The sequence below is a fragment of the Mobula birostris genome, chromosome 19, assembly GCF_030028105.1.
Source record: "Mobula birostris isolate sMobBir1 chromosome 19, sMobBir1.hap1, whole genome shotgun sequence".
NCBI classification, from domain to species: Eukaryota; Metazoa; Chordata; class Chondrichthyes; order Myliobatiformes; family Myliobatidae; genus Mobula; species Mobula birostris.
The window spans coordinates 27,478,197-27,501,334 of record NC_092388.1 but is presented as its reverse complement, the minus strand read 5'-3'; the positions used below and the strand labels follow the sequence as shown (position 1 = coordinate 27,501,334).

At 40.0% G+C, this 23,138-nt stretch overlaps 1 protein-coding gene and 1 long non-coding RNA gene across 4 annotated transcripts in view; one reads left to right on the top strand and one right to left on the bottom strand.

Annotated features, from left to right (window-relative positions):
- Nucleotides 1-16,810, top strand: part of LOC140212488 (uncharacterized) — a 33,961-nt gene extending 17,151 nt beyond the window's left edge. The window contains exon 2 of the long non-coding RNA XR_011889729.1: nt 15,150-16,810. This is a non-coding gene — a long non-coding RNA (uncharacterized lncRNA). The remainder of the gene's footprint in view (nt 1-15,149) is intronic.
- The window catches only part of LOC140212487 (cadherin-12-like), a 309,387-nt gene that overhangs the window by 274,510 nt on the left and 11,739 nt on the right, over nt 1-23,138 (bottom strand). For 2 of the 3 annotated variants that reach the window (XM_072283351.1, XM_072283353.1), the window contains exon 2: nt 6,537-6,831. In XM_072283351.1, the coding sequence (XP_072139452.1) occupies nt 6,537-6,831 (295 nt within the window). Of the gene's footprint in view, nt 1-6,536; nt 6,832-18,716; nt 18,739-23,138 lie in introns of those variants that run through there. The other variant, XM_072283354.1, reaches the window with a different exon arrangement.

The window sequence follows — 23,138 nt, the reverse complement described above, 5'->3', positions numbered from 1 at the left end:
TGACAAGCTCCTCTACTTCCTTCCTGTATGGTGACTCACCAATGTTACTGATGAGGCTAACCACTGTAGTATCATCAGTGAACTTGATGTGGTTTGAGTTGCATCTGGCAGTGCAGTCGCAAGTTAGCAGCATGAACAGCAACGGGCTGAGCACACAGCCCTGAGGAGCACCAATTCTCAGCGTGATGGAGCTTGAGATGTGGCTGCCAACTCAGGCTGACTGGGGTCTTTCCATCGAGAAGTCCAAGATCCAGTTACAGAGAGGGATGCTAAGTCCTAACAAGGACAGTTTACCCAGCATCCTCTGAGCGATGATCGTGTCACATGACAAACTAAAGTTGATGAACCACATCCTGGTGAAAGAGGCATTGTTTTCTAGGAGGGACAGGACGGAGTGAAGGGCCTCGGATATGGCATCATCAGTGGACCAGCTTGAGCAGTAGGCAAAGTAGAAAGTGTCCAATATGCTTGGACAGTGGGATTTTATATGATCCATTACCAATTGCTCAAAGCACTGCATGGTTATTGAAATCAGTGCCACTGGGCGGTAATCATTTAGGCCAGTTGTCATTGCTCTCTCGGGCACCGGAATGATTGTGGCTGCCTTGAAGCATGCAGGGACAATGAACTGCTTTAGAGAAATACTAAAGATGTCTGTTAAGACCACTGAAAGCCGTACAGTCCCTCAGCACCTGACTAGGTATGTCGTCTGTCTCATAGGTTTGCATGGGTTTGCCCTGTGTCACAACCACAGATTCGGCAGCACAGCAGATATGGCAATTGCACTCATCAATATGCACGTGTCAGTTTATTATTATTTCATTGTGATGCTATTTAACTTCATTCTTTTCATCATAGTGCTTGTCAAGACATGAGCGAAGCACAGCAACATTTCGTTGCCTGCTTGCATTTGGCCTTCCCTGAGAAATTGGACTGTTAAGTCAACTAACTCTGAAGATTAGCGATATTCATTTTATATTTAGTTGTTCTTTTCTGGTGCAGTGTTGGCTTTGTTTTTTGTATGAGAGTTTGAGTTAACAGCCCTGTTTAGGGGAACATTTCTTACCTCCACCCGCCTTGTTTGGCCTAGCACTTGTTTTCTTTTACTTCTAACTCTGTTTGCATTGAAGTCTGTGAACTATTAACCCGCTTCGATGTCTCTCGCTCCGCACTTGGGCCATATCCAAATGTATGACACCCTAGCTAGGATCTCCTCACCTTGGATGTAGCCAGACAGGGTGCCTGTTCCTTAGGAGGAGAGGAAACTCTCCTCGATGTCACATCATTCAATGCATCAAATCGCGAATAGTAGGCATTCAGCCTTTCAGGATGAGAGGTAGCATTGTTGTTGACTTGCAGGATGGACTGACAATCTGTCAAGGTTTGTAAACCTTGCTAGATGCGCCATGTGTCCCTGGTGTCAGAAAGTTGTCTGTGGATTTTCTGTGCATACTCACACTTTGCCTTCCTGATGGCATGGGAGAGTGTGGCTCTTGCTACCTTAGAGTTGTGCTGTCCCACCACATAAAGGCAATGTCTCGATCCCTAAGCAGTGCATGGACCTCTGCAGTTAACCATGGTTTCTGGTTTTCCCTGGCAGTGCAGGGTTTAATCATGTTAGCATCCTCAATACACTTTCCTTTGTAGTCAATCACTCTTTCTGTAGAACGACTGCAAGATGTCAGGTCATCACTACCTTGGTAACAAGCAGGAATGGAGAGAAAACACTGACTTTGTCAGAGATGTCCAGATCTCAAGGCAAATATAAAACATAACAAGATGTTGGACAAATACCAGTGTATGAGGAATAGGAATAAAAAGCAGAAATGTGGAAGCAGACATTATTTTGTCTCAAAAACACTTCACAATGTTGACTGCTCAAGCCATCTTCTGAGCTGTAAGATTTTATGATTCTGTGATTTGTAGAAAGGTTATAAAGTAACAAATGTCAGGAAATTAATTAACGTCAGGGAACAGATTGTTCTACTAGGAGCTACTCTCTCGTATAGGTTGGGTACTTGAATGTCTTTGAATGTCTAACTTCGAAGGTTAGGGACTGACATTTTAAATAACCTTTCACAACCAGGTGATCAAGAAATTCATTTGCAAAACAGGTGCATGCTTATGCACCACAGAAATTAAGTACAAAATCAATTATTAAACATGATTAGCATTTCTGAGTATACAGTACATCGTGCTTCAGCCAGCTTTGCACTGCCTAACCCCTGCACATGGCTTGCCCCTCAGCAGCAATCTTTATGCAATAAACAACTAGCTTTGCCATTGCGACTCTCAAGTACAAACAGATGATAATGAAGGAGCATTGACCTCGACAAAGAAACCAGATCTGAAAGAAGGAGGGAGGTTGCCTGCTAATGATTGCAGAATGTTGAATTCTATTCTCATCTTCTGAGCTTTCGGGCATGGACTGTTAAATGGCAAGTAATATTCATGCCAATAAAAGTGACCATCTTGATAAGGTAGAGACTAGCTATCTCTATTCAAAAGACAAGCAGAAAATGCTGGAAGCAGCAGGCCAACATATCAGTTAACATATCAGGACTGATCTCCTTTGTCAGAACTAATGAAATGCTAATGAAGGAGATCTAAAAGTTTAACTCTGTTCTGTCCACAGATGTTGCCTGGCCTACTGTTTCCAGCATTCTATTTTTAATTTCACATCTCCAGTATCCACAGTTTATTTTTTTACTTTAGCTATTGTTGATATTCCATGGCATTACCATTGCCGAAAAAATGTCAGTCTACCATAGACCAGATTTCTAAGGCCTGGTTATTTAATGGAGAAAAAGCTTCATGCTTTGATTCTCATCCTGAGTGTCCACTTGATATTTTTAACATGTTCAGAAGAAGTAGTTTTCCCTCTGCGACCTGCCCCTTACATGAGGACCCCTGAATTATCCCACAGATCCAGCCAAGATTACTACCAAGAACTGATGCTGCAGATATCTATCCAAATGGTAAGATAGTCAGTGCTCCGTGCATTTTTCATGGAATTAATTATATTCAATGGATGTAGATGCCCTAAAGTACGATGTATCATGTCATATTGCCCCACAATCCTATAGGTGGCAGGAGCATATCAGTACAATTCCCATAGTGCCTCAGAAACTCCTGTGGCCCTCCCTTGCAACAGTATTTTACCATGAGTTTCTGTAGAAGATACAATCCCTGGGCTGCAGTCTTCACTCCAACAGTCTGCAACAAACTTAACACTAGGAAAGCATCTCCTGCGGTGTGATATTTATTGTGTAACTGAAAAGCACATCTCGTTCTATGACATGCCAATTTACAGCTGAAATAGTTTTTAAGCTGTGAATTTACAACCAGTGAAATTGGATTGAGAAAGCCCCAAAACCAATCTTGCTAGGGGCAGTTAGTGCCAGCCAAGAAAGACAAGACTTTTATCAATCCTAAATAAATTGAAGCTAGGCCTCAGAGATCAAAGGACTTGGTCAAACTACTGTGATACCCAATCTCTCTGCACCCACATTTTATAATGGAGTCTCTCAATTGCTTTGCAATCAGTTCATTCACTGCTGATTTGTTTCATGAGCTGTTGTGGAATCTCACATCAGCTGGCATTCACAATGCATCTTGATGACTGTGGCTCAAAATCTTGGGGTCAAACTTTGTCGATGTTCCCTATAGTATCGGCAACTGCTACACGAATGATATTCAGTTCCGTTGAACACAGTGAAACAAAAAAAATCTGTGAATATAGTCCTTTGTAAATACCATAAAATACATTTAATGTTAGTAATAAATTACTGTTATGTTGTACTACTGTTTTGCATAAATTATAGGTAGGAAAATTAGATGGAATAGACCACAAGTAGAAATCTTCTCAATTTCCTCCCTGCTGTGTATGTATTATCCGATCTAGCTACACACTGGAGGAATTACAACAAGTTTCAAAGGATACAAATAGCCTATTTTATGTAATAAAAAAAGAGAAAATGCTGGAAACACTGAACAGAAGCATTGGCGAAAAAAGAGTAAACATTTCAAATCATGGATTGAAGAAACCCATGTTATATCACTGAGAGAGGCATTTATCTAAGAGTGTTGGTGCCAAAAACATGCAACAACATTGGTCGCTCTCCATTCCAAACTTAATTTAATTGACAGGCAGGTCTGAGTTTGAACTCTATGCCTAGGTTAAGAGTGTCCAACTTACTGATCAAGCTCCCATAATAATAGTAAGTTCAAAAGTCTGATGCACATACGTACGTTCATTCCTACCTCTAGTTTTTGCTCTCCCTCCTCCTTTGGTAATTGTTCTTTCTTTACATACTTCTGATGTCATTCATTACAATATTGTGGAGGTGTAGTTACCATATTGAGTGATTTCTGTGTAGATGTTGACTCACAGAGAAAAAAAAATGACTTCAGGGCTTCTGTCAAATCAGAACCCATTCATTACCCAGAGGGTGCCCTGCACTAGATTGATATATAAAGGACATTTCGTTAGGCTCACTGTTTGTTTTGTTTTATTTCCTTCTTTCTTTCTTATTTTTATTTTTTTAGAGATGCAGTGTGGATCAGGCCCTTTCAGGCCAACAAGCTGCACCGCCCAGCAACTCCCCTAGTTAACACTAGCCTAAAGGCCAATTTATACTCCTGTGTCAAAACTACGCCATAGGTACGACGTAGCTGCGTACCCTATGCTGTAGCCTGACGCGCACCTCCCCAAAAATATAACTACGCATCGCAGCGACGCAGACTGCAACAACTGTGATTGGTCCACTTGGTAGCATCGCATTCCCTCCTACGCTGCAATAGCTTCCCATTGGGTGACTGAAGGGCAGGGAAGGAACTCTGGCTGCAATGCTTTCCATAAAGCTTTACGGACCTCCAGAATTATGGAGGACCCTGTGCTTGACGCCAGTTTGTAGCTAGCTGCTACAGTCTGTTGACTTCCACCTGAAGCTAAAACTCGAATGGTGATTGCCAGTCTCTGAGTATACTGTGCGTACACTGATGTGAAATAAGTGGTTGGAGGCGATGAACCAAATCGTCAAATCTACCTGTCGACATCCGAAAATATTTGAAATGCATTTCCTCATCCATGTCTCTCAGTGGCCGGACAAGCACAGAAAATTCACCCTCCTTCAGTTTCAGTCACCATTGTTTGAAGTTTCAGTTTCTTCGTGTTGAAACCCAGCATAATGGATTGAAGAAACCCATGTTATATCACTGTTGTTGCATGTTTTTGGCACCAGCAATCTTAGATAAATGCCTCTCTCAGTGATATACACCTCCACAATATTGTAATCATGGCATAGAAACCCCACCGCCAGCTAGTGTTTTGGCAGTGAATTGCAGAGCAATGCAGACACACCAACGCACAAGTATAAATGCTCACAACGGCGTAGGCCAGTTGCGTAGGTTATGGCGTAGGCTACTATGCAGAAGTATAAGTCAACCTTAGTCACTGGATAATTTACAGTGACTGATTACCCTACTAACTGCACTGTGGGAGGAAGCTGGAGCATCAGAAGGAAACCCACGCAGCTCACGGGGAGAAAGTGCAAACTCCTTACAGATAGTGCCAGATTTGAATTTGGAAGCTGTAATAGCATTGCATTAACTGATACGCTCCCTGGGTGCCCTTGATGTTCCATTCTTTAGTCTGCTGAATTTGCGAAGATGCAAACGGTCTGGGCTAAGATCTGGTTCTATGAGAGAAGCTTATCGGTCACTAGATCACCTGAGAAATACTGATCCTAGTCTTTTTTTTTTTTTTTTTAGCTCCTTTTGTGAATTTCAAGACATTGACAAAGAAGAAACAAAAATGAAGTATTTTATTTATTATAAAAGGGTTGAAGTCCTAACTTATAACTTCCTAGTCTACGCTTAAGAAGGAATAAACTTGTATCTGAAAAAAATTCAAAGAAACTTCACTGGGTTGATTCCTGGGATGAAGTGGTTGCTTTCTGAGGAACACTAAGCAGATTAGGCCAATAGACACTCAAGTTTATGAAAATGAGAGGTGACCTTATTGAAGTTTGTAAGAATCTAAATGGAGTTGTTATGGTAAATCTGAGAGGGTGTTTTCCTTCATAGAGCTGTCTATAACTAGAAGACATTGTTGCAGTATAAGGAGTTACAGTATTCAGTTAAGATGCAAATAAGGAGGAATTTCTTCATTCAGATGGTCACGAATCTTTAGAGTTGTTTATGGCAGGGAGTTCTTGAACATTGCACATATTCAAGGCTGACATATATTTTTGTTCCAGTGGGGTGCAGGAACGAAAGTGGCACTGAGGCCAAGATTAGATTTGTGATTGTCTTTTTCAAAAGCACAGGGTGTTTAAGAGGTCACAGGTGGACTATTCCTGCTCCTTTATCTATTTTCTTTTGTGTTTTAATATCATCTTTTCAGGAGATTAGTCTGATTATATATTTTCAAACTTTGAGGTTCTCTCACAAATTGAGCAGTTAAAGGGTATTCATTAGCAAATTAAAATAATATTCAAACTTGATAGCTATTATCGTAATCTTATTCTACTTACCAGCAGGAGACATTTCCGGGACCGTAGCAACATAAGGCCCATCCAGAAACCTTGGTTCGTTGTCGTTAATATCTTGAACCTTAATGATAAACTCAGATTCGGGCTCCACGGGTCTTCTGGTTTCTGTATCCACAGCCTGCGCGCGAAGAACATAGAAAGACTTTTCTTCTCGATCCAGACTCTTTATTGCATGAATGTCCCCTGTTATCTCATCAATGGTGAAAATCGAGCCAGCTCCTTGGCCTAAGAGAGTGTATGTTACAGAGCCATCTCCGTTGTCCAGGTCAGAGTGTAGCTGGGCCAACACAGAAATCAAAGGTTATTAAAGCAGAACTGGTAAAATCAAATATAGATTCTATTTGGTAACTCTATATTTCTGGGGAAAAAAAGAACATGTGATCTAACAGTTAAGGAGTTCCAAGATCAAGTAATAAATTAGCAAACAATCTGATGACAGAACTCAATGGAAAGAGCAGTATCTGTGGGTACTGGCTTTGACGTAGGTTTTCGTCCAGAAACAACAACAATTCTTTTACTTCTACAGATGCTTCTCCAAAGGAGTTTTTCCAAAGAATTATTTGTTGCTCCAGATTCCAGCATCTGCAGTTTCTTCTGTCTCCAAAAGACATAAATTATGCTCATCGAACAAATATCTCCCAGCTTACTATTTTAAAAAAAATGAACAAATTTTGCAAATGAAGTTCACAGGCTTTTAAAACCATAAATCAGCGAGTTGTTTTGTTCTGTCTCCTCCCTTATTGGGGGGGGGGGTGGAGAGAGAGAGAGAGAGTCTGTGGTATGTTGAATACTGGGTGAACGAGTAGATCTTGCAAATCTGTGTCTTTATTGATGATTTGCTGCACGCTTGACTGCTTAGAGGGGGGTGCTGTTGCTTTTTTGCTGGTAGGGGAGTGAAGGAGTGGGGTTGTTGCTTTGCTGCTGGTTATGCATGGGAGGGGGGAGCTGGGAGTGGGGCTTTGGAGTTTTATCACTTAATTGTCATTCATTCTTTGGGGCGCTACTCTGTTTTCGTGGATGTTTGCAAAGAAAAAGAACTTCAGGATGTAGATTGCATACATTTCTCTGACATTAAATGTACCTACTGAAACCTATTGAAATTTTGAGCTTAATTTGCATAATCATAGTGTTCTAGGACAATCTAAAAGAAAAGCTCTCTTTAAAAAGAGATGATCCATAATACAGTGGATTCTGGTTAATTGGGCCATTGGTTAATCGGGGCAGCTGCTTTGAGACATTTCTTAAAGAGCAAAAACTAATCGAGCAAATAGGCAAATTTCACTTTGTTTATCTGGGACACTATGCCGCTTAATTGGAGCAGGAAACTGTTGCCAGTTTCTAACTAGCATCAATCAAAAGGCTGTTCGACACTGCACCGCATCTCAAGCAAACAGTTTTTAAATAGAATCAGTCGCATGTATCTGTCTTCAAAAAGTTACAATTTTTGTCACCGATAGCTGGCGAGAAATAAACCATAATACAATTCAGAATCTTTTTGCTCATTGTGGTTTCAAGCAGTCAAGCGTGGAGATGCTAGAAACAGTTTCATTCCACACCCAGCTGTTTCACTATTTCGACAAGTTAGGAAATGCTAAGAATTTGAAGGTATCGACAATCATCTTAAATGTTAAAATTAAAGTGAAAATTTGGTGGATACAATTGTTGACAGCATTGTTTAAAGGCAGTCCATTATCTGCACTAGGTATCTGCACTAATATTGTTCAATTGCAGTCAAAAGAACACAACATAAATTAATTCCTCCATCGATAAGTATGAGGAATGAATACACAGCCTTATAGTACCGTAGTAGTATCGGTAGTGTTCTAATTTGTTCTGTATTTCACTTAAATACATAACCTGTTACTCAGTTTGTCCTTTTTATGTCCTTTTTATACCCTTTTTAACTATTTCCATGAAATTGGGATAGTAACTTAATTGGACTAAAATATACTGGTCCCAATGTGTCCAAATTGACAGGAATCCACTGTATTAAGATACCATTATGAGTTAAAATCAGGCTTGGTGTTACAATGGAGCTAAACCTTAGACAGTAAGCCATACAACCACTTGCACTTTAAAACAAGAGTGTGACTATCCAACTGTTGGTATAATACTAGTCAATGTCAGAATTAACTGCGATCTTTGTTCAAGCATACAATCAGTAAATAGATTAAAGTGGCATATTAAAAGCCAGCCAGCAAAAAAATCCAATTCCAAAGCCATGAGTTCCCTGGGAGGTGAGACTTAAGTGTGAATAGTCTTTTTGGCTGCTCTCAGTTATACCATAAACAGTTCAACTACAGTACTAAACAATGTGGTGAGCAAATTTATCGATCTTTGTTGAGATAGACTCTCTGGACACAATGTCTGAAGAAAAACTAGCAAAAAAAGATCAAAACCCTGTAATTAAGTCTATTCTATTTTTCACTCATTGATTTAAAATTGGAACAGGCTCCATTATGAATGCTTTTCATCTTTGTTCCTCAATCAGATGACTTTTAGATATCCATTATATATAGACAAAAATTGGGGTCTCAACAAAACTTGAAGCTTTCAACTACACATTAGGATATCAATGCACAAGCATTCAAGGCGTTTATGTCAAATATTTTCATTGATTAGTATAACCAGGAGTATTTTAATTATTAATATGTTATGTTATATTTCTATAACCTTAGAAAATCTTGAGATAGATTTTAAAATGAGATATTTTAGTCCTTACAAGATGTTACTTCAAACACTTGAATCTTGGTAAGATGTTTATTGGAAGAGTATTGTTTGGAAAAGTAAAGAAATTGTTTAAGGGCTAGGGAACAATGATATCGTCGCTGTTGCAGTGATTGCATTGAGATTCATCAGTTCGCGTTCAAACAACAAATAGTGAGGAAAATTTTAAAGACGAGGTTCTGCAGATGGTAGAAATCCAGAGTAACACAGACAAAATGCTGGAGGAACTCAACAGGTCAGACAGCATCGATGGAGAGGAATAAAGAAAGAGTCAACATTCTGGGCCAGCAATTCTAAATATCACTCTGTGACTTTTTCATTTTGTTGGCTTCTTAGTTTTCAACAATTTTCTTCCTCATACATTCTTGCTAAAATCCATTTATGTAGAACTCCACATGTGGTAATTTTTCACTTACAAAAGCTGTTAGAGCATATTCTGGAGTTATGATTTATGGCAAATGCTAGTATCAACAGCAATCAGTCTTCAGACATGTACATAGATTGTAGATGAGTTGAAAATGTAGCCAAAACAATGGTGTCCTTGGAGTTGCAGTCTGGGGTTAAATTAATTGCAATCAAAGAAAACACTTCATTTGACCTCAGATGGCTGCATATGCATGAATGCAGGCCAGAGTCAATGAAGATTAGCATTCATTTTGGGTTGTTAGTGTGAAGATGGAGGTGTTTGGAAAATTATATGTAGTTCGAAGAAAGCATTGTGGATACATTGTAACTATAGAATTGTCCTGCAGTTACCTTAGAATATAAAAATGTTATGTAATATTGGGTCAGGGAGGTCTCTTCTTCCAAGAGTGTCTCCAGTATGATTCCTGCTTGTCTGGCTGAATAAAGACTTTTATATTTACCAGCTTCAGTGTCTCTCCAGTGACTTTTTTCACAGTCACAACATAAGCCAATACAAAACTTAACTCCCTTGATTTACTTTGGTATAAAATTTAAAACAGCTCAAGACAGTCACTTCTTTATGAAACATAGAAATGTAAAAACATAAAAATCTACAGCACATTACGGCCTTTCTGGCCAGTGTTGTGCCAACCATGTAACCTACTCTAGAAACTTCCTAGAATTACCTTATGGCATCGCCCTCTTTTTTTATAAAAGCTCCATGTACCTATATAACAGTCTCTTGAAAGACTTTTTTTTAGAAGACTCCTAAAAAGACTTCTTTTTGTAGTGCTGGATTGTGTGCAGTGTCTGCATAGACTTTTATGTACTGTGAATTGGATTGAATATGTCCCAATCATTCCCATTTAACCATGAGACAGAAAGAAGCCTTTCATTTACTCCCCCTCCCCCTCCCCCTCCCCCTCCCCCTCCCCCTCCCCCTCCCCCTCCCCCTCCCCCTCCCCCTCCCCCTCCCCCTCCCCCTCCCCCTCCCCCTCCCCCTCCCCCTCCCCCTCCCCCTCCCCCTCCCCCTCCCCCTCCCCCTCCCCCTCCCCCTCCCCCTCCCCCTAGAAAATTCCAGAATGAAATTGAACTCATTGAGAACCTTCACCCCATACATAACAACCAGGATTTCTCTGTGGCCAACAATTTCATTCCATGGCCCGCACCGATTTCAACATGTCAGTCCATGGCATCCTCTTCTGATACAATGAGACTGTCCTCATGTTGGAAGAGCAACACTTCATATTCTATCTAGGTAGCCTCTAACCCAATGGCATAAGACCATAAGACATAGGAGCAGAATCGGTTCATTCAACCCATTGAGATTGCTTCGCCATTCCATCATGGCCGATCCTGGAACCCACTCAACCCCATACACCTACATTCTCACCATATCCTTTGATGCCCTCACTGATCAGGAAAGTATCAGCTTCCACTACAGCCTGTGACAGAGCTTTCCACAGATTTAATACTCTCTAGGTAAAAAAAAAAAATTCCTCCTTACTTCTGTTCTAAAGGGCCTAAGGTAAAGAAGTAAATTCCTCCTTCCTTCTGTTCTAAATTTTGAGGCTCTGCACTCTAGATCTGGATACTCACCCATAGGAAACATTCTCTCCACATCCACCTTAGCTAAAACTTTAAACATTCGGTAGATTTCAATGAGATCCTCCCACATTCTTCTAAATTCCAGTGAGTACAGGCCCAAAGCTGCCAAATGCTCCTCATATCTTAACCCCTTCATTCCCAGAATCATCCTTGTGAACCTCCTCTGCACTCTCTCTCCAATGATAACACATCCTTTCTGAGATATAGTGCTCAAAACTGTTGACAATACTCCAAATGAGGCCTGACTTATAAAGCTTTAGCATTATCTCCTTGCTTTTATATTCTATTCCCCTTGAAATAAATGCCAAAATTGCATTTGTCTTCACCACAGACTCAGCCTGCTGTGCAGTTAATCGTTCAGTAATATTAGAGTAATATTGTAAATATATTTTTGATTAAGCATTCTTTGTTGTTAACATTATGCATTGTAGGTTATTTGTAAAAGTAAGTAAATGGCATATGTCATCACGGCACTGCCTCACTTAAAATGAAAACAAAGTACACTTGTTAATCTCCTTGCACTTTGCTTTGCTTTCAATTAGTTTTAATGTTTTGAAGTTACAAAACGTAACAGTGGTGACGAGATTTTTTAAATGAATCTGAGGCAACTACCTTGCAGTGAAATATTCAAGTCTAAAACAGCACAGCATAAAGTGGTCAAGATAAAACAAAAGCAGAGCAGGATTTTTCTCCCCCTTTGGAGCAGCACATTTTCTTCACAAAAGGAAAGACAATCAAGTTTTTGTAAAAAGGCAGCAGATGGAAGAATTCATATTTTCATAAACAGTGAGTGTGAGGTGATAACAACCATATGTTTAAAGAAAAGCAGAATTGGCTGGCAGCTCTGATAGATGGGTGTGTTCAATTGCTCAATGGATATCTGGTTCATCTATATTGACCAGTATTTTGAAGCAAATGAAATAGCCAATGAGAAGTGAGTGCCAATTTTGCTGAGTGCATTGATTTACAAGCATACAGTTTGCTTAGAAGTTTAACTGCTCCAACCAAACCGGCCAAAATGAGCTTTGCTGATATTGTGAAAGTAATGAATGGACATTTAGAACCAAAACCATTGCTGAATGAAGAACACCTTAGGTTTTATAAGCGGAATCAAAAGGATGAGGTGTGCATTTCAGCGTACGTGGCTGAACTGAAGAGATTGTCCAAGCATTGTCAGTTCAGTGCTGGGCTTAATGATACACTGAGAGATTGTTTAGTTTGTGGAATCTCATAAGATTTCACTTAATGATGCACTGAGAGATTGTTTAGTTTGTGAAGTCTTGTAAGAAAGCATTCAAAAACGTCTCTTAACTGAAGCACAACTTACATTTAAAAGAGCAGTTGAAATTACTGTATCAATGAAAACAGCAGGTAGAGTTGCAGTCAGAAAAGAAAGTGAGCATAAACAAAATTGCCACATCAAAACAGAAACTGGCCTAGCTGAACAAATATTCTTAGCATTTGGCAGGGATTCATATACACTAGACAAATGCTGATTTAATGGTGAAACTTGCAAAAAATGAAACCAAGTAGGACACATTCAAAGAGCGTATTGGGTAGATGAAAATAAATGGACTGCATGCACAGGGAAGAGATAAAGATAACCTAGTTGCAGTTTCAAAAAGGGTACTAATCTGCATGTTGCTGATGAAAAATCCGACAATGATGAGAGTGACAGAGTACACACATTTATTCACTAGCTCCTTGTTTTGTTTTCAATTAGTTTTAATGTTTTGAAGTTGCAAAACGTAACAGAAACAATAAAGCCCTGGCTAAAATGAGAACAGGGATTAGTTCTACATATCGCTGGGTAGACTGAGAAGGGAAGGAATGAGGGAAATATGTAGTATTGACTTTGGAGAGTATTGCAGCAGTGGAGAGGGAAATAATGTTCTGAAATAATCAAGGGAAGAATCTTATCATTTTTTTAAACCCAAGAAACGATGGAGGTTTGATTCCACTGCTGGAACTGTTCTGTGGCTCTCATTTGTGGAATAATACAAAGGAGCAAATTAGCAGGGAGATTGCAACAAAGAATAACAGTATAGACTGGAGTATCAATCACATAAAGGGTGAAGAGAAACAGTTACAGAAGAATGTTGAATTTGGTTTCTCTTAAAGTACATAAGCCAGCTGATCCTTTTGATAAAGGAAGGGATTTCAGAAGCTCTGACCATAATCATACAAACATCTTAAATTCAGTAGAGAATCCTGCTTTCAAAAAGTTATAGAAGTTGGACGCATTTTCTAAAGAATGTACAGAAATTAATCCAGTAACCACAATCCAGTCAGGATAATCTTGATGATGGGGAGAGTTCAACTATAAATAAAGGCAGAAATCAGTATCACATGATCAAAAGGAAATTGTTTAAAGAAAGCCAGCATGAATTTGTTAAAAGGAAATCAAGGCTATTTCAGAGACGCAAGCATGACCCATTGAGTTTCTCCAACCTGATCTGCTGAGATCTTCCAGCAACTTGCTTGTTGTGTCACATTTAATTTATCTGGCTTTGGGAGTTTAGTACTGTTATATACTGTGATACAGTGAAATGCTTGCATTCTGTTCATACAGTTCAAATCATTACTCAATGAGCTGAGTTAATGATTATAACAGAAGTCCTATTGTTGCCCGTAAGTAGGTTGTACGTTCTCTCCGTGAGCACATGGGTTTCCTCTGGTTGCTTTGGTTCCCTCCTGCAATCCAAATACATACTGGTTGGGAGATGAATCGGTCATTATAAATCGTCCGTGAGTAGGCTAGGATTAATTTGGGGGTTGCTGGGTGGTGCAGCTTGAAGGGCTGGATGGGCTATTCCACACTGTATCTCAAAAGATAAGTAAATAAAAATGCTCCAGTTTCATCAGAAATTTTTGATGATGCTACACAGAAATTCAGTGAGGGAGATGTGACCTATGTTGTGGATAAGGCCATTAAAGATCATTTGATAACAGCTCACAGAATTGGCTTGTCATCAACATAGAAGCCGATGTAATACGGGGGTCCGCAACAACATAGAAAGAAAACAAAAAAAACAGTAGAAGTAAAAGATTTTCCTAGTTTAAAAGTAAGCATACATTAGAATTCCTAAGGGATGGTTACACTGTCAGTCTCTTGGACTTACAGTACATATACTATATGTCCAGGGTTAAATTGTAATGTGGTGCATGGCCAAGTGGTTAAGGCATTTGTCTAGTGATCTGAAGGTCACTAGTTCGAGCCTTGCCTGAGGCAGCATGTTGTGCAAGGTACTTAACCACACATTGCTCTATGACGACACCGGTGCCAAGCTATATGGGTCCTAATGCCCTTCCCTTGGACAACATCGGTGGTGTGGAGAGGGGAGACTTGCAGCATGGGCAACTGCCGGTCTTTCATACAACCTTGCCCATGCCTGTGCCCTGGAAACCTTCCAATGCACAAATCCATGGTCTCACCAGACTAATGGATGCCTATATAAAAAAAAAATTGTAAAGTTTGCTGATGTCACTAAACTTGGTGGCATGGTGAACTACAAAAAGGATAGTACATCAGAGCATAACAAATAAGAACAGTAGTGGGCCCTTCATTCCTTCAAGTCTGTTTTGCCATTCATCCAAAATTAGTTGAAATAATTTGATATGCTTTTCTGTCCTATCACTTTAATATTCAGAATCAGTCTATCTCTGATGTGAGAGAACCTGATGGCTGAACTTATATAGTCTTAAGTAAAGAATTCCAAAGATTTACTATCCTCTGCATGCACTAAATATAGCTTAGCCCTTATTCTGAGATTGTGATTCCCCTGGTCTGCAACTTGCCTGTAAGAAATGTGTACATTTTAATTAGATTTCTTCTCATTTTTTTTTGATCTCCAGATACCACGGACCTGATCCACACAATCTCGAGAAACAATTCATGGTATCCCACCTATCATAGCCTGCCAATCTAACAAAGATCCAGGGATGAGGACCAGCCTCTCCGATACAGCCTCCCGAGCGCCATCCTCTGCCGAGTGCCTTCAACCTCACCCCGGCTGCTGAAACAAGCAAAGCGGAGGATTTCGGGGCCTTCTGCTCCAGAGATTCCGGTTACCACACGGTAGCAGTGGTAGCGAAGCAGGCATTTCAGAAGCTTTCCAGATGTTCCTCCATACTCTCACATCCGTCTCCATCAAATCAGAATTGTGCATGGTCCCCGACTTGACAGATAACAGATATCACCACCGAAGTGGCCGCGCACGCTGTCGTTGCGCCGCCATCTTCTCCTCCTCCTACTGCTTTACTGCTAGGTGTTCCAGGCTCTGAGATAATCGATTTTATCCACCAGAGACTGCACATTTGCCAGCAAGATAGTTGATATTGGGAGTTTAAAACCCCATTTCCTTAAATGCACTTGCATCCCTGACTTGCAGCCATGCTTCCTCAGTGGAGTCCTACAGGGACGCGTCCATCCACAATCAGTATTGTCTCCATCAGTTTTAAGCAGCGATAGTTTGTTTAAACACATTGACATCTTTCTTGACTGTACTGACCTTGCGTGCAGTTGTGCTTTTTAGTTGTATCAGGCTGAAATGAGGATATGTGATCGTATTCATTGAGAGTTCTGCTGCTACACGAGATGCCCCTAGGAAGTACCATGACACCTTCCTGAATGCTATGCAACATGGCTGCATTTATTTGTCACATCTCTAATACTGGGCCTGATGAGAGTTAAACACAACATCCTCAAAGAGAAAACACACAATCATAAAAAGACAAATACAATAACACAACATGTCAATAATGACTTAACAACAACAGTGCCTGCTCCAGGAGGTCCATGCCACCTAAACATACGGGAGGGGGGGAGGGGGCGAGAGGGAGGGGGGAGAGAGAGAGAAAAGGAAGACGTAAAACATAAGACTACAGTAATGGGTGAAGTTTGATGATTTCCCATGCCCAAAGGAGTGGGTGAATGAGCAGCACACAGTGCATATTGGAGATGTGACTGTCACTTCTTATGATCCATATGTGGATTTTTGGAGCACTTTCATTAACCCTTACATGGATTCGGGTGAGTTATGTGGTGTCCACTTGTGCTAAGGAATATTCCGTGACTGTCACCTTGTAATATCTCTAGCAACACACACAAAATGCTGGTGGAACGCAGCAGGCCAAACAGCATCCATAGGAAGAAGCACAGTCGACATTTCGGGCCGAGACCTTTCGTCTATCTCTACATGGATTTCGGAATACAACTTGATGGCTGGGATCTTCTGTGACTGTTACTTCGTTTTCCCAGTGTGGAACCTGTGGAATTCTTCGTGATTGCCTTCTTGTTGCATTTTAATGTGGATTTACAAGTTTCTCCCCTCACCTATTCCGTGGAAAGCTGAAACTTTAGCGCTTGCCATCTTAAAACTTTAAGAACTGTTCCTAAGCTTGACGGTTTGGGAGCTATAAATGTATAACACTGTTAACTTCTGTTTAGAGGAGTAGTTTGTTTAATTCTCAATATTTTGAGTAGATACTAATAAATATAGTGGTTTAACATTAAACCCTGACTCAGTTTGTGGTCTATTGCTGCTGGTATGTTTTTTAAAAAAAAAAAAAAAAAAAAAAAATACATTCCATGTACATTTTGAGGTACATTGACAAATAATGATAACCTTATCTAGTAGAAAGTTGTTTGGAAGTGAGCAGCAGCATTGCATCAACAAATATTGAGAAGAGAATTGGAGCAATAGCATAGTTCTGTCTTGACCCTTATTAGCATTGATCCCCAGAGTTAAAATATACACCAAGAAATTAACCTATCTTGCAGATAGTAGATGGTGCAAGCAGATATTTCTAGGTCCTTTGTTAACTATTGGCAAAGTGGCCTGGAGATGTCCAAGTGAGACTGGTATTATTCACATTTGCCTGTTGCATGCCTGACAATATCATAAAGTCAGTTAGCACAATTTTTGTCCACTGCCGGCAGAAACCAAAGTTTTTGAAAGAAATCTGCAACTCTTAAAATTAAAAAAAAAATACAAAAGCACATTGAACAATGTTTGAGAAATAAATTGCAGTTAATAGGCCACATCCTTTATAAGAAGATACAAAAGCCTGAAAGCTCATACTACCAAGGTCAAGGATAGCTTCTACCTCACTATTATCAAAATATGTACTGAATGAATCTCTTGTATGATTCCATGGACTCCTGCACTCATAATTTAACCTTGCACATTACGGTTTGACTTAACCACACTTTTTCCTGTAACTGTAACATAATATTCTACATTCTGTTATTGTATTTCTTGTATTACTCCATGGACAGTACTGGTGTTATGAAATCATCTGTATGGATAGCATATAAGAAAAGATTTTTTATTGGACCTCCGTACATGTGATGATAACAAAAACAATCCCTAGGGACACACCATCTTCCAGCTTTACCCTTTAACAGCAGTAGTTTGTAAAATAATTTACTGTAACTCCATTAACTCTTGGTCTACTATTTTAGTAAAATCACTTACAATCTTCATTCAGTGATTATTAGACCTTGATTAGCCTGCAAATTGCAATGGCTACCGGCCACTCACTGCAAAGGGATCCATCAACTGAATCTACCACAGAGTTATCCACCCATCATGTCCATAATCACCCCATTTTTCTCTCCCCTTTCAGACAATGTTCTCTAAGAGTCCTCCCCCACTACATTGATGACTGAATTGGTGTTGCTTCATGCACCCATGCCGAGCTTGCCAAATTTCATCAACTTTGCCTCAAACTTCCACCCTGACCTTAAATTCACTTGGTCCATTTCTGACACCACCCTCCCCTTTCTTGATCTTTCTGTCTTCATCTCTCGAGACAAACTGTTGACGGACATCTTTATAAACTTACCAAACCTCACAGTCAGCTTGACTGTACCTCTTCCCCTCCCCAACCCATCTCCTGTAAAAATGCTATTCCTTTTTCTCTGTTCCTTCATCTCCACTGCATCTGTTCCCAGGATGAGGCTTTCCTTCCCAGGGCATCAGAGATGTCCACCTTCTTCAAAGAATGGGATTTCCCTCCCTCCACCATTGATGCTGCCTTCATCCATATCTCCTCCATTTTTGGAACATCTGCACTCATCCTATCTTCTTGCTACCGTAAAAATGATATAGTTCCTCAGGTCCTTACCTACTATCCACATCACATCCAACGTATCATTGTTTGCAACTTCTGCCATTTCCAAAGGGATCCTACCATCATTGATCTTTTTACATGCCCCACCCCCCCATTGCTCTCTGCAATGATTGCTCCCTACATGATTCCTTTGTCTATTCAACTCACCACTCATAATCTCCCTCCCAAAACTTATCCTTGCAAGCAGCCTCAGTGCTATACCTGCCCATTCATCTCCTCCCTCACCTCCATTCAAGGCCCCAAACAGTCCTTCCAGATGCGGCAGCACTTGTCCTGCGAACTTACGTTGTGTCTGGTGTTCCCAATGTGACCTCCTCTACATTGATGAGACACGTCGTAAATTGGAGGACTGCTTCGTCAAGCACCTCTGCTCCAATCCATCCACCTAAAGCAGACGTTGCCGATGGCCAAACATTTTAATTTCCATTCCCATTCCGACATGTCGATCCATGACTTCTTGTTGTGCCAAGATGAGGTCATCCTCAGGGAGGAAGAGAAACTCCTTATATTCCTTCTGGATAGCCTCCAACCTGATGGCATGAATATTGATTTCTCCTTCCAGTAAATTGTTTCCCTCCTCCTCCCTTCTATTCTCCACTCTGGCTTCTTTCTTCTTCTCACCTGCCTATCATCCCCTGGTGCCCCTACTCCTCACTCTCCTCACCAGTCTTTTACCTTTGCCACCCACCTGGCATCATGTATCACCTTTTAACTATCCTTTTTCCCTGCCCCCTCCCCAACTTCTTTATTCTGGCATCTTCCCCCTTCCCTTCCAATCTTGATGAAGGATCTCAGCCCCAAACAGTGACTGTTTATTCATTTCCGTCAATGCTACCTGACTTGCTGAGCTCCTCAAGCGTTTTATGTGTGTAGCTAATGTTTTCAGCTGTCGTGCTGTCTCTGTTATGATTACTACACTCATTTTCCAGTAGTATGTGCAACAATGACACAGCAGTTACAACTGATGCTGTAATCCTCATAGATCATGTTTCTGCACCCAGTTCTGGGTGAAAGCCATCCTACATATCTTCTTAATTAGCCTTTCCTTCAGTTTTAAGAAGTTGTTGTGAACACAGCAAGAATAGGGTGCACCCAGTTTCTAGGCAATAGCATTCTAAGCTGTTACAAAATTCTATCCATGCTGATGAATGGTTATAGCCCTTTACTTAAACAAGAACATACTCTCCTCAGATTGTCTGTCACTGTTCTCATCTTAGCTCTGAAACACAAGTTTAGTAGTGGTTATTATGCTGACTCTACCACATTAAATCTTGGATCTCAATGTACTTGAAGGTATATAGACCCCAGAAACTGCACAATTGATTCATCTGTACGTTCAAGGTTTGATTTGCCTGGCAGCATAAATCAGGTGTACTTATTGTTAATAATATCTGGTACAAGAAACAATAAAAATAACTAATGCTGCATTTTAATGACATTAACAAGACTGTGCCCATTGTCTCTGCAGCAAAGAATATTCATGAATAAAATGCAGCACTAAAAAGAAATAACAAATTTGTTCATTTTGTAGATTTCCAAACTCATATTACAAAGTTTTTATTTTAATGTTATACCAGAATACATTCTAAATATAATTCAAATTGTAGTAATAGATTATAATGCATTTCTCTATGTTTTTGAGCTCAATTATATCAGGTGCAGGGGAAACCACACGTGGAATAGTTATGTACAGGTTCATAAGTAATTAGTATATGCTCTGTTGCTCATTAAAATATGATATTGATTTAGACCACAACACATATGAGTGTAATTGGGCCATTTGGTCCATCAAGTTTACTCTGCCATTCAATCATGGCTAATTTATTATCCATCCCAACCCCATTCTCCTATCTTCTCCCTACAACCATTTATTTTCTTACTAAACACGAACCTATCATCTCCCACTTTAAATATACCCAATGACTTGGCATCCAGGGCCATCTGTGGCAAAGAATTCCACAGATTCACCCACTTTTGGCTAAAGAAATTCCTCCTTTTCTGTGCTCTAAATGCAGACAAGTGGGAGGTGTTGCTCTTTGGCAGGACAAACCAGGGTAGGACCCAGAGAGTGAACAGTACTGCATTGAAATGTGTGATAGAACAAAGTGAACTGGGAATACAGATCCATAATTTCTTGAAAGTGGCATCACGGGTAGACAGGATCATAAAGAGAACTTTTGGCACATTGGTCTTCATGAATCAAAGTATCAAATACAAGAGCTGGGATGTTATGTTCAAGTTGTATATGACATTGGTGAGGCCTAGTACACAGCATTGTGTTCAACTTCAGTCACCTACCCACAGCAAAGAGATCAATGAGCTTCCAATATCAAAGGAGGAACTGACTTGTAATTGAGAAAGCGCAGTGAAGGTTCATCAGATTGAATCCAGAAATGAGGAGGATTATTGTATCAAGATAACTTAAGCTGACTAGTTTTATATTCTGAATTTCAAAGGAGAGGTGATCTCATTAAAACAGTTAAGGATGCTCGATAAGGTAAATATTAACATGATGCCTCTTCCTGCTGGGATGTCTGGAACCACAATTTCAGCCTAAGGGTTAAGTCATTCAGGACTGAGGTGAGAAGAACTTTCTTCTCCGAAAAAGTGGTGGATCTTTGAAATTTTCAGTAAGCGGGGGTGGGGGGGGTGCTTAGTCACTCCATGCATCTAATGCATGGATCAATAAATTTCAAGATATCAAAGGAATGAAGGGATGTTGAGTTAATATGGGAATTATGGTCAAAGATGATCCATGATCTTTCTCAATGGCTGAGTTGGCATGAGGAGTAAAACAATCTAATTATTCTTCAATTTCTATATAGCACTTTTTGTGTCTCTGGTCTAGAATATGAGAAAAAAATCTTCTTACTACTTTTTCTGACTGAACTTACACAGAAAATTTAAATGACTATAGATGCTGGAAATCTGAAATAATAAGCAAAAATTTCACCAGATTAGACAGCATCGTTGGAGACAGAAACTTTTTTTTTGAGTCCTAGAGTTATACAGCATGGAAACAGACCCTTTGTCCCAACTCATCAATGCTGAAAAAGAAATCTGCCTGAGTTAGTACCATTTGCCCATATTTGGCCCATACATCCCCAAACCTTCCCTATCTGTAAACCTATCCAAATGCCTTTTAGCCATCATAATTGCACCCATCTCTCCCATTTCTTCTAGCAGCTCATTTCATATAACCACCACCTTCTGTATAGAAATAAACCCTAGCCCTCAGGTCTCCTTTAAATCTCTCTCCTTAAACCTACACCCTCTACCTCTACCCTTGGGAAAATACAGTAATCAGTCACCTTAATCTATGCCCCTCATGATTTTATAAACCTTTACAATAAGCTGCTTCCACTGCATAGTACAGAAACTGCACTCTGGCAGACAGGAAGGATCTACAATGCATCAGGAACCAGCCTACCCGCCATCAAGGACATATACAGGTATGCAGAAAGGTGATAAGAAAGGACCAGTGACATCATGACTGCTCATGGACTGCTTGTCCCACTCCCATCAGGGACGAGGCTATGTAGCATCCACACCTGGACAACTGGACTCAAAGGAGTTACTTTCCCTAAGTAATAAGGCTGATCGACACTTCTCCTCACTAAACCTCCTCTACACCCCAAAACATCCCTACTTTATCATTTTCTGTCAGTCACCTTATGTACAATCAATCCTGTACATAAGGTGACATTACAGACATACAATCAATCTGTGTATACAAGCTATTTTATGTATTCATATATATTGTGTTCTTCACTTTGTTGCATTTCTTTTTGCTGCATCACATCTAAAGCAACAATTATTTTGTTTCCTTTACACTTGCGTACTGGAAATGACATTCAATAATTTTAAATATTAGATTTTGAATCTTGAATAAGATCACCTCTCAGACTCTTTCACTCCAGGCACAACAATTTCAGTCTATGCAGTCTTTCCTCACAACTCAAATCTTTGAGGTCTGGCAAAATTCTTGTGAAATTTTTCTGCATCCTCTATACCTTAATTATATCATTCCTTATGGTATGCTGACTAGAACTGCACACAATATTCCAGGCTAGATCTCTGAAATGTCTTGTAAAACTTTAAGATGATGTCCCAACTCTTGTTCTCTATTTTTTGTTCAATGAAAGAAAGTGTGCTATATGCCTGCTTCACCACTTTGTCTACTTCTGCTGCTATTATGTACTTCTACCCCAAGGCCTCTCTGTTCTACAACACTGCCTAGTATCTTATTCACTGTCTATGTCCTCCCCTGGTTTAACTCCTCAGAAAGCATTACTTTGTGCATGCTTAAATTAAATTTTATCTGCTATTCACTTGCCCACTTTCCAAGTTTATCTGGGTCCTGTTGCAATTATCAACATTCTGAGAGTTTATTCATCATGCCATTTACATCCTTATTCAAATCAATAATTTGTGACAAATAGAAGAGTGAGGGGGTTGGATTGGCAACACTAATCCCTACAGCACACTTCTATCTACAGCATTCCATTCCCACCCTCCTTCCACCAACTCCTCCCACCAAGCCAAGTCATCTTTGCTTCCAATTCTCTTGCTCACCATGGATCCTTCTGGTCACCGGTAACATTCTAAACTAATCTATTACGAGAGATCTTTCACCCTGTCCTTGTGTATCCTCTTGATCACTTCCTCTCAAAGCTCAATCAAATTTGTGAGAATTGAGTTCCCAAA